At 38.4% G+C, this 13,524-nt stretch overlaps 1 protein-coding gene across 1 annotated transcript in view; it reads left to right on the top strand.

Annotated features, from left to right (window-relative positions):
- The first annotated feature begins 778 nt into the window (after nt 1-778).
- Nucleotides 779-13,524, top strand: part of tle2c (TLE family member 2, transcriptional corepressor c) — a 37,160-nt gene continuing 24,414 nt past the window's right edge. The window contains exons 1-3 of the mRNA XM_079612824.1: nt 779-1,162; nt 10,512-10,612; nt 11,265-11,328. Of these exons, the coding sequence (XP_079468950.1) occupies nt 1,124-1,162; nt 10,512-10,612; nt 11,265-11,328 (204 nt within the window). The 5' untranslated portion in view covers nt 779-1,123. The remainder of the gene's footprint in view (nt 1,163-10,511; nt 10,613-11,264; nt 11,329-13,524) is intronic.

Genomic DNA, 13,524 nt, shown 5'->3' with positions numbered 1-13,524 from the left:
TTTCAAAATAGTATTTCATTTTAAACAGATGAGTTTATAATAGTAGGATATAATATATGTCAATGTAATTTGGTTTCAACTGTTTTCTCACTTGCGATTGTTACATTGTATCCTATTTATGTAATCTTCAAAAACAAATGTAAGCGGTCGACCTTAAAAGCAGCTTTTGCTCTCCTCTTAAAGTCAATCTCTCACAGACAGCACCGCTGAGAAGCGCTGCTGTGCGTTTTCTTTTCTCTTCTGATCTTTCACCCCTTTCTCTCTCCGACTCAGTCTCTCATATATTTATTTTAGATTTTTAGAAATCCAATACACCCCTCGCTGACTGCAGTTTGGCTCGTTGACAGCCGATTCGCAAACGAATCATTCTTTTGAACCGGTTCTTTTTAGTGATTCGGTCGAGCCGATTCGCAGAACTTTCGAAAATTTACTAATTTACAGAATTTCACCATGCTAACCACTTTCCTTAAAAAAACAAACAAAAAACAAAAAAACTATTATATCTTCGAAAAATTCACATTACAAACAAAATGTGATTAAATGTGCTTATAAAATGGGGACTGTGTATACATTATTTAAATATACTTTTACGGTTTGCTCTATAGCATAGCCTATAAAACAAGAATTCATTCGGTTCATTTATTTCTGAGGACAATGCTGACACATATCTCCAACCCCCGTAGTAAAATAAGCATATTATTTTGGCGGAAACCGTGATTACTATTGTAGCCTACATTTTAAGGAGACTCAAATCAATCCGTGAATCGTTCAAACGAACCGATTCGCTTAGATTATTCAGACCGCGTGTGCGCGCAGGTCAGCGCTGTTTATGTTCCTCTGATCTCCGACGCGCGCCCTGCGTGCACGCGCCCCGCTCAGGATGATCTTGTTACATTGTAGCGCGCCGTAACTGTGCGTCATAAAGAGGAAGAGCGTTCGATCCAAGCGAATAGAACGTTTTTAAACTTTTCATCGGATACCTCGGAATTCTAAGGTTACTCGAGAACGCTTGGAGCGCGGAGGAGAGATCCGGGTTTACGCAGCGCGAGCGCACGGGGTGGGGGGGCGGTTCGGTGTCGGACGGTGATTCCGGACTCGATCGCGAGCATCGAGATCCCCGTGGATGACCTCCAGGACCATGTATCCGCACGGAAGACCCCAGGTACCGCAGCCTAATGAACTCCTTTACACATCGTTTGTGGCGGATCGTTGAGTTGCGCGAGGGGGCCCGTTTTAACGTGCGTTATGTTTAGTGTTAGGGTCAGGGTTAAGGTCACGATGAAGAGTTAATTACAGCGTTATGAGTTCAGTTGATGCACGGTCTGCGAAAACAGCCATTACAGTCACAGACCCTATAAACGAGCCTATTATTAAATATAGCCTACTTATTTTAGTGTACATGAATCTGTACCCAGAGTTTTATTTTACTTTTAATATTTGAAATGATTTATTTATGGATAAGTATTGATATTTTGCATCACACACATATGTATTTATACAGTACTATTATTGTTTGTTTTTAACAAACTCTACATTATTCTACTTTCAAGAAACCTCAAGATAGAGGAACCAAAACTCAAAACAGTTGGTCATGCCCTCCACCTCAAGCTGGCACAGATTTAAACACAATTATATAAAGCTCACATGCACACATATTCATTTGAACAGGTGTAATTTAGCCATATTCTTGTCTACAGTATTGTGTATTCAACAGTCATGGCAATACAACTCTTTGGATTGAGTGAGAGAGAGACGGGCAGATGTGCATGTGCAGAAGAAGAGAAATGATTCAAGGCAGAAATGCTGCAGAATGACATTCATGAACAGAGAGATTTGTGAGTTTGCTGTGTGTGGAGGAGGGATGGACAGATGGATGGACGGGTGAATGAATGGTTTGTTCGAGTTATTGCTGCATGTTGCTACATATGGATCCAGGCCACCCCACTCTCTGCTGCAAATGTCATGTTCCATCATCATCACTGGGCAACACGATACCACACACACACACACACACACACTGAGCTGCACTTCAAAGCACCTTTGCTATGATGGCATGTTATTACAGGCCCGTGGAGACACAGTTTCTGTGGTAGCTTGCATTAGCTTTTAAAGTGAGGAGTCTTAGTGTGCATAATGAATGACCTTTAGAGAGTGTGCAAATGTGGTTAGGTTTGTTAGCGTGTGCTGTTTTTATCCGTGTGTTTAGCGGACAGTATGTGGTGATATGTAATGACTGTGTGTGTGTGTGTGTGTGTGTGTGTGCTGTTGCGACAGCGGATGCCTGCTGGGCCGCTGATGATCTGTCTGCTCTCGAAACTGTCGGATCTGATACAGGACGCTCATGACCGCTTTACACCTGGGATTAACGTCTGCCTCTGTGATCCCATCCACTGTTATTTTAGTATCATTGAGATGTTATTATAGTTTTTATAAATATATTATGGAATTGATCTGATCCGATCACAAGTGGACAGCTGAGAATTGTTTAAATTTGTTCCTGATCAAACAGCTTAACACACTTGTTTTAAGCACAACAGAGATGATTGACAGTTGAATATGCAGGCCTTTTGCTGTTGGTAGTTACTCTGCGTTTAAAGGTAGGGTAGGCAATTTCTGAGAGGCTAGCAATAGCGAGCTAGCTTTGAAAGCATGAGATCCCGTCCCCCCTTCAGAGCGTCTCCAAAGCCACGACGACTCCTAAACACGATCACACACAGCAGTGAGTAAACAAAAGTCACGAGAGACGGCGTTAAACTAGCCTACCTCATGTCTCAAAGCACATAACATTACAATAATAATGAACATAACTTAAAGAGCGCTGACCTGTACCACCTGACTGCTGCAGATTCATTTCAGCGTTGATAGTGTTGCCACTGAAACGCATACGAGTCACGAAACGTCACAGGTTTCCAATCTCTTGCAAATGACAGTAGTTATGGCGTGAACGCAGCATACGCTGGTTGTTTTGGTTCAGGAGGAACTGTAAAAGTTGCCGCTGTTTGTTTGTGGCGCTCGGTGACTGGCGTCTGTCTAACTCTGAGCATGAAACGCGCTGATGGCGTGTGATGTTTGCTTGAGGTATGGAAATGCAAATGTTGACAGTAAGGGAGTCACGACGGCACACACAGGCGTGGCAGCATCGACGATTGCATTTTTTAATTCGAAGTTCGAGATTGTGACTTAATTTCGGTCGATTTCGATTTCAAATCGTGCTGCCACGCCCCCATGTCACGTTCAGTCGGCTTGTCAAGCGGGAAAAAACGCGTGTTGAAGTGCTGCGAGTCAAGGTACTTACACACAGGACGTTGCACTGCGCTATGAATATGAAACCCATTAATTTCAATGGCTTGTGCCGCGCGAGGACGTTTTGTTGCTGCGTCGAGCTGTTGGACGCATAGATTTATCTGTTAAATCAACAACTGTTTGTTTGTTTTGTTGTGAACTTGAATGTCATCTTCTGTGAAGAAGACTCCAGTTACAAAAGAGAAACTAGATGGCAGGTTATTTTGCTTAAGTTTCCAATTGACTGAAGATAAGTTATTGTTACATTATGTTCTTAATAAATGTTTTAAATTTGACAATGTAGTGTGGTACTTTGCAAACAAAGGTCAGATATAATGCATGTCTGGTCTAAAAATGGCATAGCAACCTGTACTTAAAATTAGTTTTTTTTTTTAAATGGAGAATCGAATCGAACCGTGACCTTAGAATCGAAAATTTTATTGAATCGAGGATTTGGAGATTCGTGACACCCTAGTTGACAAGTAGGAAGGACATCGTATCATTGCATTCGAACCGAATTCTTCTCTGACTATAACTTATAGTCATTGGTTACAGTTATAAAAACAATATTTTAGTTTATTGAAAACACTTAGATATGGAAATATATTTATGTATTGGTGTATTTAAAGTGCAGGGAGACTGGATCATGCCATTCTCGATGTTTCTCTGGAAAGGACGGCACTGCTGAGCTCTTTTGCTTTTGATCTCATATTTTATTATAATCAATTTCTGGAAAATTAATGTGATTTTTTTTTCTCAGAGCCGTACTGTTGCACTCTGTTTAGATTATTTGTGATCGGATCACACTCGAGTGTGACGTTAATACCAGATGTAAGCGGCCTGTGTGTGTATGACAGATATGCGCATGTAAATGTGTGTGAGGATGCCTGTATCTTTCACCATCTGTGCTGTATTTACTGTTTTTACTTTGATGGTGTTAATGATCAGATCTGTCTTTAACACACTCTTCTAACACTGAAAATATATAAACTGCACACACACCAGGTTTATCGTCTCTCTACGCTGTCGGTTTTACATGCACATTAAAAAAAATAATTAGTGTTAACTGTGATTTGCTGGTTAATTCATTGAATTAATGATAATTTACTTTTTACATTTATGCTTCTAGCAGATGCTTTTATCCAAAGTGACTTACAAAAGAGGAACATTAGCACACAGTAGAAAAATATATTTTTACAGACATTTTCTTAAGGGGGTCATCGGATGCAAAATTCACTTTTATATGGTGTTTGGATATAAATGTGTTTTTGCAGTGTGTGGACACAACCACCATACAATGAGAAAAAAATGCATTCACTCCTTTTTTTTTGTAATCCTCAAAGTCTAAACACTCTCAATAATCAAGTCGTTTGGATTTTCTGAGCAATATGATGTAATATCCGTTGCTCATTATCATTTAAAGAGACATGCACCGAAACGTGTCGCTGTGAACAGAGCTGTTTTTGAGGAGGTGAAAAGGGTTTTGTTTTACACAACCACTGAGGAATTTTAACCAAAGTATGTTACAAACTTTACATGAAGACCCTAAAGAATACCAACTTGTGGAAAATGGCCATCAGTTGACCCCTTTAGGCCTAAAACACGATGCAATGCATAATTCAAAATACGGGTAAAATACCTGTGAAAAATCAGCACGGAACACAGTACCCTATTTTTACAGACATTTCTAAGAGTTCAATTCCTGACAATTGCATTCCTGTAGATGATTGTCAAAAGTACTAGTACTTTGGTACCAAGTCGGTACTGAAAAAGATAAGAAAAGATGATACCAGCATTTCTGCAGTACAGGTAATACCAGGTGTATTTATTACCCGCTGATTCTGTGAAGCTGTGAAAGGTTTCTATTTACGTGGTTTTGAAGCGTTGATCATTGTAGCCAATCACAGAAGTATCTGTTGAACTTGTGAATGCAATGTCCAATCAGAGGAGTTTGAGTTAGTCAGAATCTGCTCATCTGCGCTCACAGCGCGCTTAAGAGTTCTGCACTCTCACGAATCCTTTCATTTTTTACCAACAAAGTGTAAAAACGATGTAAATAAGGCCCTGTGTACACCTGGTATTAAGATGCGTTGCGGTCGATCGGATCACAAGTGGACGACACTAAATACAGGTGTGAACGGGGTCTAAAATGTTTTAAGCTTGTCCACTTTAGACCACTTCCAGAGGTAGTTGAAAACACATTAGACCGGATTTCTTATTTGATTGAATGTGTTTGAACAGACACAAAACACTGTCTACTCACCTAATGAGTACACATTATGAGAAGCGCCCTAGCCAGACGGGATTTCAACTTTGGTTTGAAGACGAAAAACGTATAAAGCACAATGTTCTCTCATCATTCCTGATTTCTAACACACACTCGCAGCGTTCTGCTGGTCTTGCGGCTTTCAGAGCAGAAACTAAAGCTGATGCTCTCCGTGTGTTTTTCGGTTGTCTCCGGTCGCGTTCATATATAATTGCGTGAGCTCATTTCATCTATTAGATCGAAAGATATTAAAAAACACACACATTTACCCGTCCATAGACCCTCCCCTCGAAGAAATCAGGACAGAAGTGTTTAAAAGTGGACAGAAGAGACGGATTAAAACATCAGGTGTAAACGGGAATGTCTCCCTCGTCCACTTGTGATCCGATCGGCTGAAACGCATCTTAATACCAGATGTAAACACGGCCTTAGAGATTCATTGTGAAATGTAGACATGCTTTGTTCATTATAGTTTTCGCATGAGTGTAGATCGCAGTTGCTAACAACACTAATAACATATATCCATATTTGCTGAGAAAAGCCCACTATAGTGATAATTCGAGACATCATTGACTTTGAATATTTTTCACTATTGAGATGTCAAATAGCAGAGAGAGGAACTGTTTGCACAGGATGTGTTTTTGCGTTCAGTCTGCGCTGTTTTTATTTTTTATCTGTGTGTGAATATACAGTGTCAGACAGATGGATTTGGTAATTTAGGTCAAACCTAACAGTTTTGCTCACTGTCTCGCACCATCAACACTGTTTTCAAGAGTTGTCTCAACTTAAGAAGTTCAACTTTGAACTCTGCTCTCTGTAAATGTGTTTAAGTGAAACATGATGGATGTAGTAGCGGCACTGACTGCAAAACATGCAAAAATGCGCTGTAGGCTTAGCTAGTGCTTCAAGCTTGAATTGCATAGATAGTAAGAGAATTCCTGGTGTATTGCATTGCATAAATGTGCATTACTTTGTATTGCTATTTTTTTTATAATCAACGGCACCAAATTGTGATGTAAAATGAACATCCCTAATAAAGTCAGCGTGTGTGTGTGTGTGTGTGTGCGTGTGTGCGTGCGTGCGTGTGTGTGTGTGTGTGTGTGTGTGTGTGTGTGTGTGCGTGCGTGTGTGTGTGTGTGTGTGTTGGTGTCAGTTCTCATCAGAGCAGTATTGTGTATCGAGGCTTTAACAAGCTGCTCATCAGAGCTGATGTACAGTACGGATTCAGTCTTCGGGAATGAGACGATCGCTCCCAACAGATGTGCTTGTTTTTTCCTCTCCCGAACTCTTCTGTTTTTGCCAATAGCAGCGATCGGCACAGGAAGCTTGGATTGGGAACACAGCAGGTTCATGTGTCGTTTGCACACACACACGGCTGTTACTGCTCTTGTGTTTGAGCCACATGTGCTGAATATTTCAGCAGCCTACGGTTATTCACGGCTCTGTGCCCCCCCTCTCCGTGTCTATCTCTGGTCTGAAAGTGCCCTGCACAGTAAACAGTGTGAGATAGATGACTGCGTTCTTTCAGGGCTGGTGTGAGAGGAACAGTGTGTGTGACAATTCATGGCTCTGTCACGCTGTACTCGGCTCTCTGTACAACACACTCTCTTGTTTCCTGAGCAAAGCCTCTTCTGAGTCCTATTGATATATCTGCTCTTCACCATATCCCAGCATGCACTCAACACTGGATAGAAGTGCCTGCTAACAGACAAACAGATATTTGAATGCAAAAGTTATAGTGGAAGATTACAGAATAATTTTCTTCCATTATCTAACAAAATTGTATTTTATTTAAAATTATTATTATTATTATTATTTTATTTTTTTATTACTATTTTTATGCAAAAAGCGTAGTGCAATTCCACACAGCATAATTTGTTGGTGTTTGTCTAACAGACAAAAAAAAAAAAACATTATGCAAAAAGCTTAGTACAATTTTGGGATTCCTGGAGCTGTGCTGGGGTTGTTAATTCACCCTCTAATTTATTCATTTATCTATTATATTTTATTATTATTATCATTTTATTAATTTTTTTGTGTGTTATTGTGTTATGTGTTATTTTATAATCTGACTTTTATTTTTTACAAGCAAACCCTGGTCTTGTACATAGTTATTTGTGGTCGCACATGTGGACCATGTTCAACCTTGAAAAATAAAATAATAATAATCATTAAAAAAAAAAAAAAAAAGCTTTGTACAATTCCATACAGAATCTTTTGTTGCCATTATCTAACAGACACAATGTTATTTTATTTTAATTCTAAAAGCATAGTGCAATTCCACACAGCATAATTTGTTTGTGTTTGTTTAACAGACAAAAAAAAAATAAAAAATTAATGCAAAAAGCAATCAATTCCATGCAGAATCATTTGTTGGCATTATCTAACATATTTATTTTTTTTATTGCAAAGGGTATAGTGCTGTGCAACTCGATACATTATCATTAGTTTGCTGTCTTACAGACAATGTTATTATTTTATTTCATAGCTTCAAGCTTCATTTATTGGTGATCTATCTAACAAACAAGTTTTTATAGTTTGTAAGAAGTGCTGTTGGTGACGGTCTGGCTTCTGTCAGGGGTCATATCAAGGTCAATATTGAATATGTGCCTGCGGTCTGTCTCGTGTTTTTGATAAAGTTGACAAAATAAAGCGTTTATTGTCAATGGCAGGACAGTAAATTATCTCTTTACCCATGCAGTGAAGCCCTGTGTGTGTGTGTGTGTGTGTGTGTGTGTGTGTGTGTGTGTGTGTGTGTGTGTGTGTGTGTGTGTGTGTGTGTGTGTGTGTGTGTGTGTGTGTGTGTGTGTCTGTGTCTGTGTCTGTGTCTGTGTCTGTGTCTGTGTGTGTGTGTGTGTGTGTGTGTGTGTGTGTGTGTGTGTGTCTGTGTCTGTGTGTCAGAGGATTTGGTTGTGCATTCCCACTTCCCCTAAAGGTATTTTTAATGTTTAAGTTGATGATGTCACATGATTAATTCTGTCTGGGAAATATTCAGCCATAGACACAAGCTGCAGGCTTTTCCCACAATCCCATTCTTCTCGTTTTAAACTCTTAAAGGCATCACCTGTATTCAATACAGTATTAGAGTGCGGCGTCAGAATGTAACTAAAGCAATACTGCAGTGTTAGTTTAGATTAAGTGTGAGCGGTTGAACTTGATTGTCTGGGTCACAGCTCTGTGGTTGGGTTGTGTCAGTGCGTTCTGGTGGTTTAGTCATATGCACTGTCGGTTGTAATGCATTACTATAATCAGATTAGGTTTTTTCTTCTGTAGTTTAAGGACCTGCTCTCTCTTCTTCCTGTTAATTGCATGTTCACATGTTCATTGCCTTCTTTCTTTTGGTTAACACTAGAGATGCACAGATGTGTCGGTTGCCGATATTTATCTGCCTATTTTTAATCAATTCAAAACCATCGACTATATAGCATGAGAATCGAATATAGCCAAATAAAACAAATCAATAAAATAATTTATAAAATAAGACAGGCACATTCACTATGTGAACTATTTTTAATGTATGTGTAACAATTACATTTAATTGCTCATTTCCAGTTAAGGCCGTACCACAGCATCTCTATGGATTTCTGGCCATGATTCAATGCTAATGTGCTAACAGATATGTGTTAGGGGGGGATTTTTTTAATATTTTGGGGGACATTTACCATAGTATGTCTTTGTTGGTGAAAGTGAAAATACAAAAACTGGATTTAAAATCTTTAAAATTACTATTTATATGAATACGCTAATTAGCCCCGCCTTCTCTTACTCCAGCTCACAGATACACTCGGCCAACTTACTGAGGTAAACGCTGCACAACGGTATCGCTCTTTACAACGTTGGACACATAAGTTTATTAATATGATTAACCTTAGGCTTGACTATGTTATTCAACAGCTAATAATGTGTTGCTAATGTTACATTGTCCCGTTCGCCACCTCAGAGTCCTTCTAACAATCAACATCCTTACAAAAGCTTTGAACAACTCAGAGCGTCAGTGGAGAAAGGCATGTAGTTCATCATAACATTGTGTATCATACACCCGCTATATTGCTTAATCTACCCAATTTTTCACATCAACAGAAAAATATACCGGTATAACCTGGCATCTCTCGACACTCCTTGCTAGTTTGTTGTTAATGATATGCTAAAGCCCGCCGGTTCGTTGACCTGATTGGTTACAAGGTAGTTTGTGACGTCAGAAACACAGCGATTTCGATGTCTTTTTTTCACTGCAGTTTTAAGGAGAAAATACTCAGCAATGGTGCTGACTTGTCTTAAAATATATTAAAAACCCCACATAGACTTATAAACAATGCTAAAATGCTGGATTTGAATGCAATAATGATCCAATCATAGACTATTAAACATTTGCCTGTTTAAATCCAAACAGTGACTTGTTATTTTGACCCAGCAGTATATGTGAAACTCGAAAAATTCGAATATCGTGCAAAAGTTCATTTATTTCAGTAATTCAACTTAAAAGGTGAAACTAATATATTATATAGAATCATTACATGCAAAGTGAGATATTTCAAGCCTTTATTTGTTATTATTTAGATGATTATTGCTTGCAGCTTATGAAAACCTTTTCACAAAATTCTAATTTTGACTTTGGGGTTTCATAAGTTGTAAGCCATAATCATCAAAATTATAACAAATAAAGGCTTGAAATATCTCACTTTGCATGTAATGAGTCTATATAATATATTAGTTTCACCTTTTAAGTTGAATTACTGAAATAAATGAACTTTTTTTTCGAGTTTCATCTGTATGTATCATGTATGGTAAATAAACAGAATTAAAAGTACACTTTGTCATCTATCCTGGTATTGTTCTCCTGAGATTACCTAACATGATTCATCTATACAGAGAATTTAGCAAAGGTAATCCCATTACAATGTAGAAATGGTCATTAATGGCCTGTTTTGGAGTGACGACGCTCACACTGCTCATGTGTTTGCAGGCTCAGCTGGTGTCAGGCCACGCCGGCATGAAATTCACAGTGCTGGAAACACTGGACCACATAAAAGAGGAGTTTCAGCTGTTCCAGGCCCAGTACCACAGGTACACAACACAATATTCACACAAACTCTCCAAATGTGAGCCCAACTGAAGCCTGAAAACAAAGCAAAATCATAAAGCTCCCCGTGTTTCCTCGATGTTTACCTCATTTTCTATAATTGCATCGCCATTTTATTCAGTTATGTTGTTGTTGATCTGTATGGATGATCTAGTTCCTCTCTGAAGTGCAGTTGGGATCACCTGTGCAAAGCTAATGAGATTATCAAACTGTAATGCTCTAAAATCACTCCAGCGACTAGAAACGCCTGTATTAGCTGATACAGACTATTAGCCAGCTATCCAGTTAGCCTAATCCAGATAGTCTCATTAGGAGCAATTACAAAAGCTACTAAAAGTCTTTCTTTAGAACAGTAAACATCAATGTACATTACAAAACGTGATCAACGTTCAGTATAAAATATATGTATATCCTTGAAAAACAAATCGTCACCTTCCTAAAATAATCGCCCAAGTCATTTTCATTTCCAAATGACTTAGGCAATTATTTTAGGAAGGTGACGACATTTTTTATGTAGAGGTCATTCAATAGGTTATGTAGATATTGTGGTGTCCTTAACTGACCAATGAGAGCTGTATGAGGACGTGTCACATGACTTTGAACTCCAGATGAACTTAGTCGTTTTCTGTCTTTCAGTCTAAAGCTGGAATGTGAGAAGTTGGCGAGTGAGAAAACAGAGATGCACAGACATTATATCATGGTAAGAGTGATTTCCGACAATATTACCCATAATTCCAAGATGTGATGAGCTAATAGCAGTGGTTGATTAAGTGGTTAGTTTGCTACTGACAGTATGTACAGTCCTATACCTGGAAATACACAGAAAAGGATTTTGAATGCATAGATATACATAATAAAGGCTAGAAGTCTTAAGGCGGAGTCTCTAACGGCATCACCGGCGGCCATATTGTCACAGGCAAGCTTTCTGGCGGGCTCTGTGGTTCCTGATGTAAGTGAGTGATCTGCATGAACACAAATACTCTTATCTCGCTGAAATCTTGACGGATTTACAAACGGTTTGGTTTCTCACGAATGTTATTAACGTGGCTATAATTCTGGATGCTTGAACATGTTGAAATATATAATATTATTAATAAGTATGCAGTGTCATAACTACATCTATGACGTTTATAACAAACCAACCCGTTTGAAAATCGGTCGAAAATTGAGCAAGTTATGGTTATTTAAAAAGTACATGCACCATTAAAACACAATGTTACGAGCAGTGTTGTGTGTAACGCGTTACAAAGTAACACGTTACAGTAACGTAACTACTTTTTCGTGTAAAAAGTAGTGTAACGCGCTACTACTGAAAATTTGGTAACGAAACGTAGTTATTTTTTCAATTCGCCACAAAGTTACTTTTCGTTACACTATCTTCTCAGCTGCGCGCTCGCAATAGTCACAAGCTTCACACTGTACGTGGCAGAGGCTGGTAACAGCAGAGCAGTCAATTCTGTGAATTACACTGCGCAAACCAAAAGTAATACTATCCACCGGATGAAGAAGGGTTGGCATTTAAAACACCAAATATTAAAGATTGGCATATCAAGCTAAATATTATTCGATGATTGTTCGAAAATCGTACCTCTCCCCCACATGCTCACAGGTAAGACGGCGTTCGCTCAAATCCCGCTCCGACATTACATTTATCTGTAATGTAGTCTAATAGGCCTACGTGTTGTAGCCTAGTCATTAAATAAATGATTTAGTTTAATATTTATGTTTAAATAAAATATATATTTTTATTTAATCTATGTTGATTATGAAAAGTGAAAAGCATGAGTAAGATCATACGCAATCGGGAGACAAATAGAATGGGCAGAAATGATTTTGACCACTCCAATAAGTTTATTTTTGTAGAAAGCCTTTCTTTAAAGTGAATTTCGTTTTGTATTAATTGTATCTTCATTTTAATCAATGTTTCATCAACCAATTGCCTGGATTTAATAAATAAGAAGTAAATATAGCAGGCAATATAATCTGGACTTCTCAGGAGCTCCGCGCCGGCGCGTGAACTGGAGCTCGTCTCATAAATGAACCCAAACTCAGCGTATAAGCTTTGCCTCAAATAGCCTACCTGAGAGATATACAGAAAGCTTGAGATGTTTACTTTTAAACAAAACTTCAAAACGAAAGAAAACAGACTCTCTGCTTATGTAATCCGTATGAAGTGTGCATTTCTCTTTGGCGCGTTTACTGCGAAGATCGCAAGTCAGCGTCAACTTAATATTTGCAGCCGACACTGACAGAAAACACATATTCATAATCATTACTTTTGATAGATAGATAGACAATCATTACATAATCAATCGTGATATTTTTCATGAACGCGTCACCACCGCTCAATAATTAATATTGTTCTTTGGTGTTCACTTTATACAGGTTTTTCAAATGTTATTTAAATAAAAATATAGATTTTTTCCATCTCAAAATCTCTATTTTTTTCTATTTTTTTTTCTCTTCTAGTTTATCAATAGGTAGAGTTCATAGTATAACTTTATGTAGGCCTACACATTTAGGAACAGACATTGGGTTCTGCCCAAACTCAAGCAACATAAAAGTAACGTAAAAGTAACGAGTAACGTAAAAAGTTACTTTCCAAAAGGGGTAACTAAGTAAAGTAACGGATTACTTTTTTTAAGAAGTAACGAGTAACTACTTTTTAAAAGTAACTTCCCCAACACTGGTTACGAGTGAGCGAGCTGACTGTGACAAGATGGCCGCCAGGTGCGGACGTCGACCTCCATTGGCCAGCAGCGCGGACGAGACATCTAGCCTTTATTATGTATATCTATGTTTAAATGACCTTGTGAAATATTTAAGATTATGACAGATTTTTTTGCTTCACTGAAGCTCAAGATGCTCTTTGCAACATTTAATTCAAAGCATACAC

Source organism: Phoxinus phoxinus (genome assembly GCF_949152265.1).
Source record: "Phoxinus phoxinus genome assembly, chromosome: 5".
NCBI classification, from domain to species: domain Eukaryota; kingdom Metazoa; phylum Chordata; class Actinopteri; order Cypriniformes; family Leuciscidae; genus Phoxinus; species Phoxinus phoxinus.
This window is presented reverse-complemented; position numbering and strand designations above follow the sequence as displayed.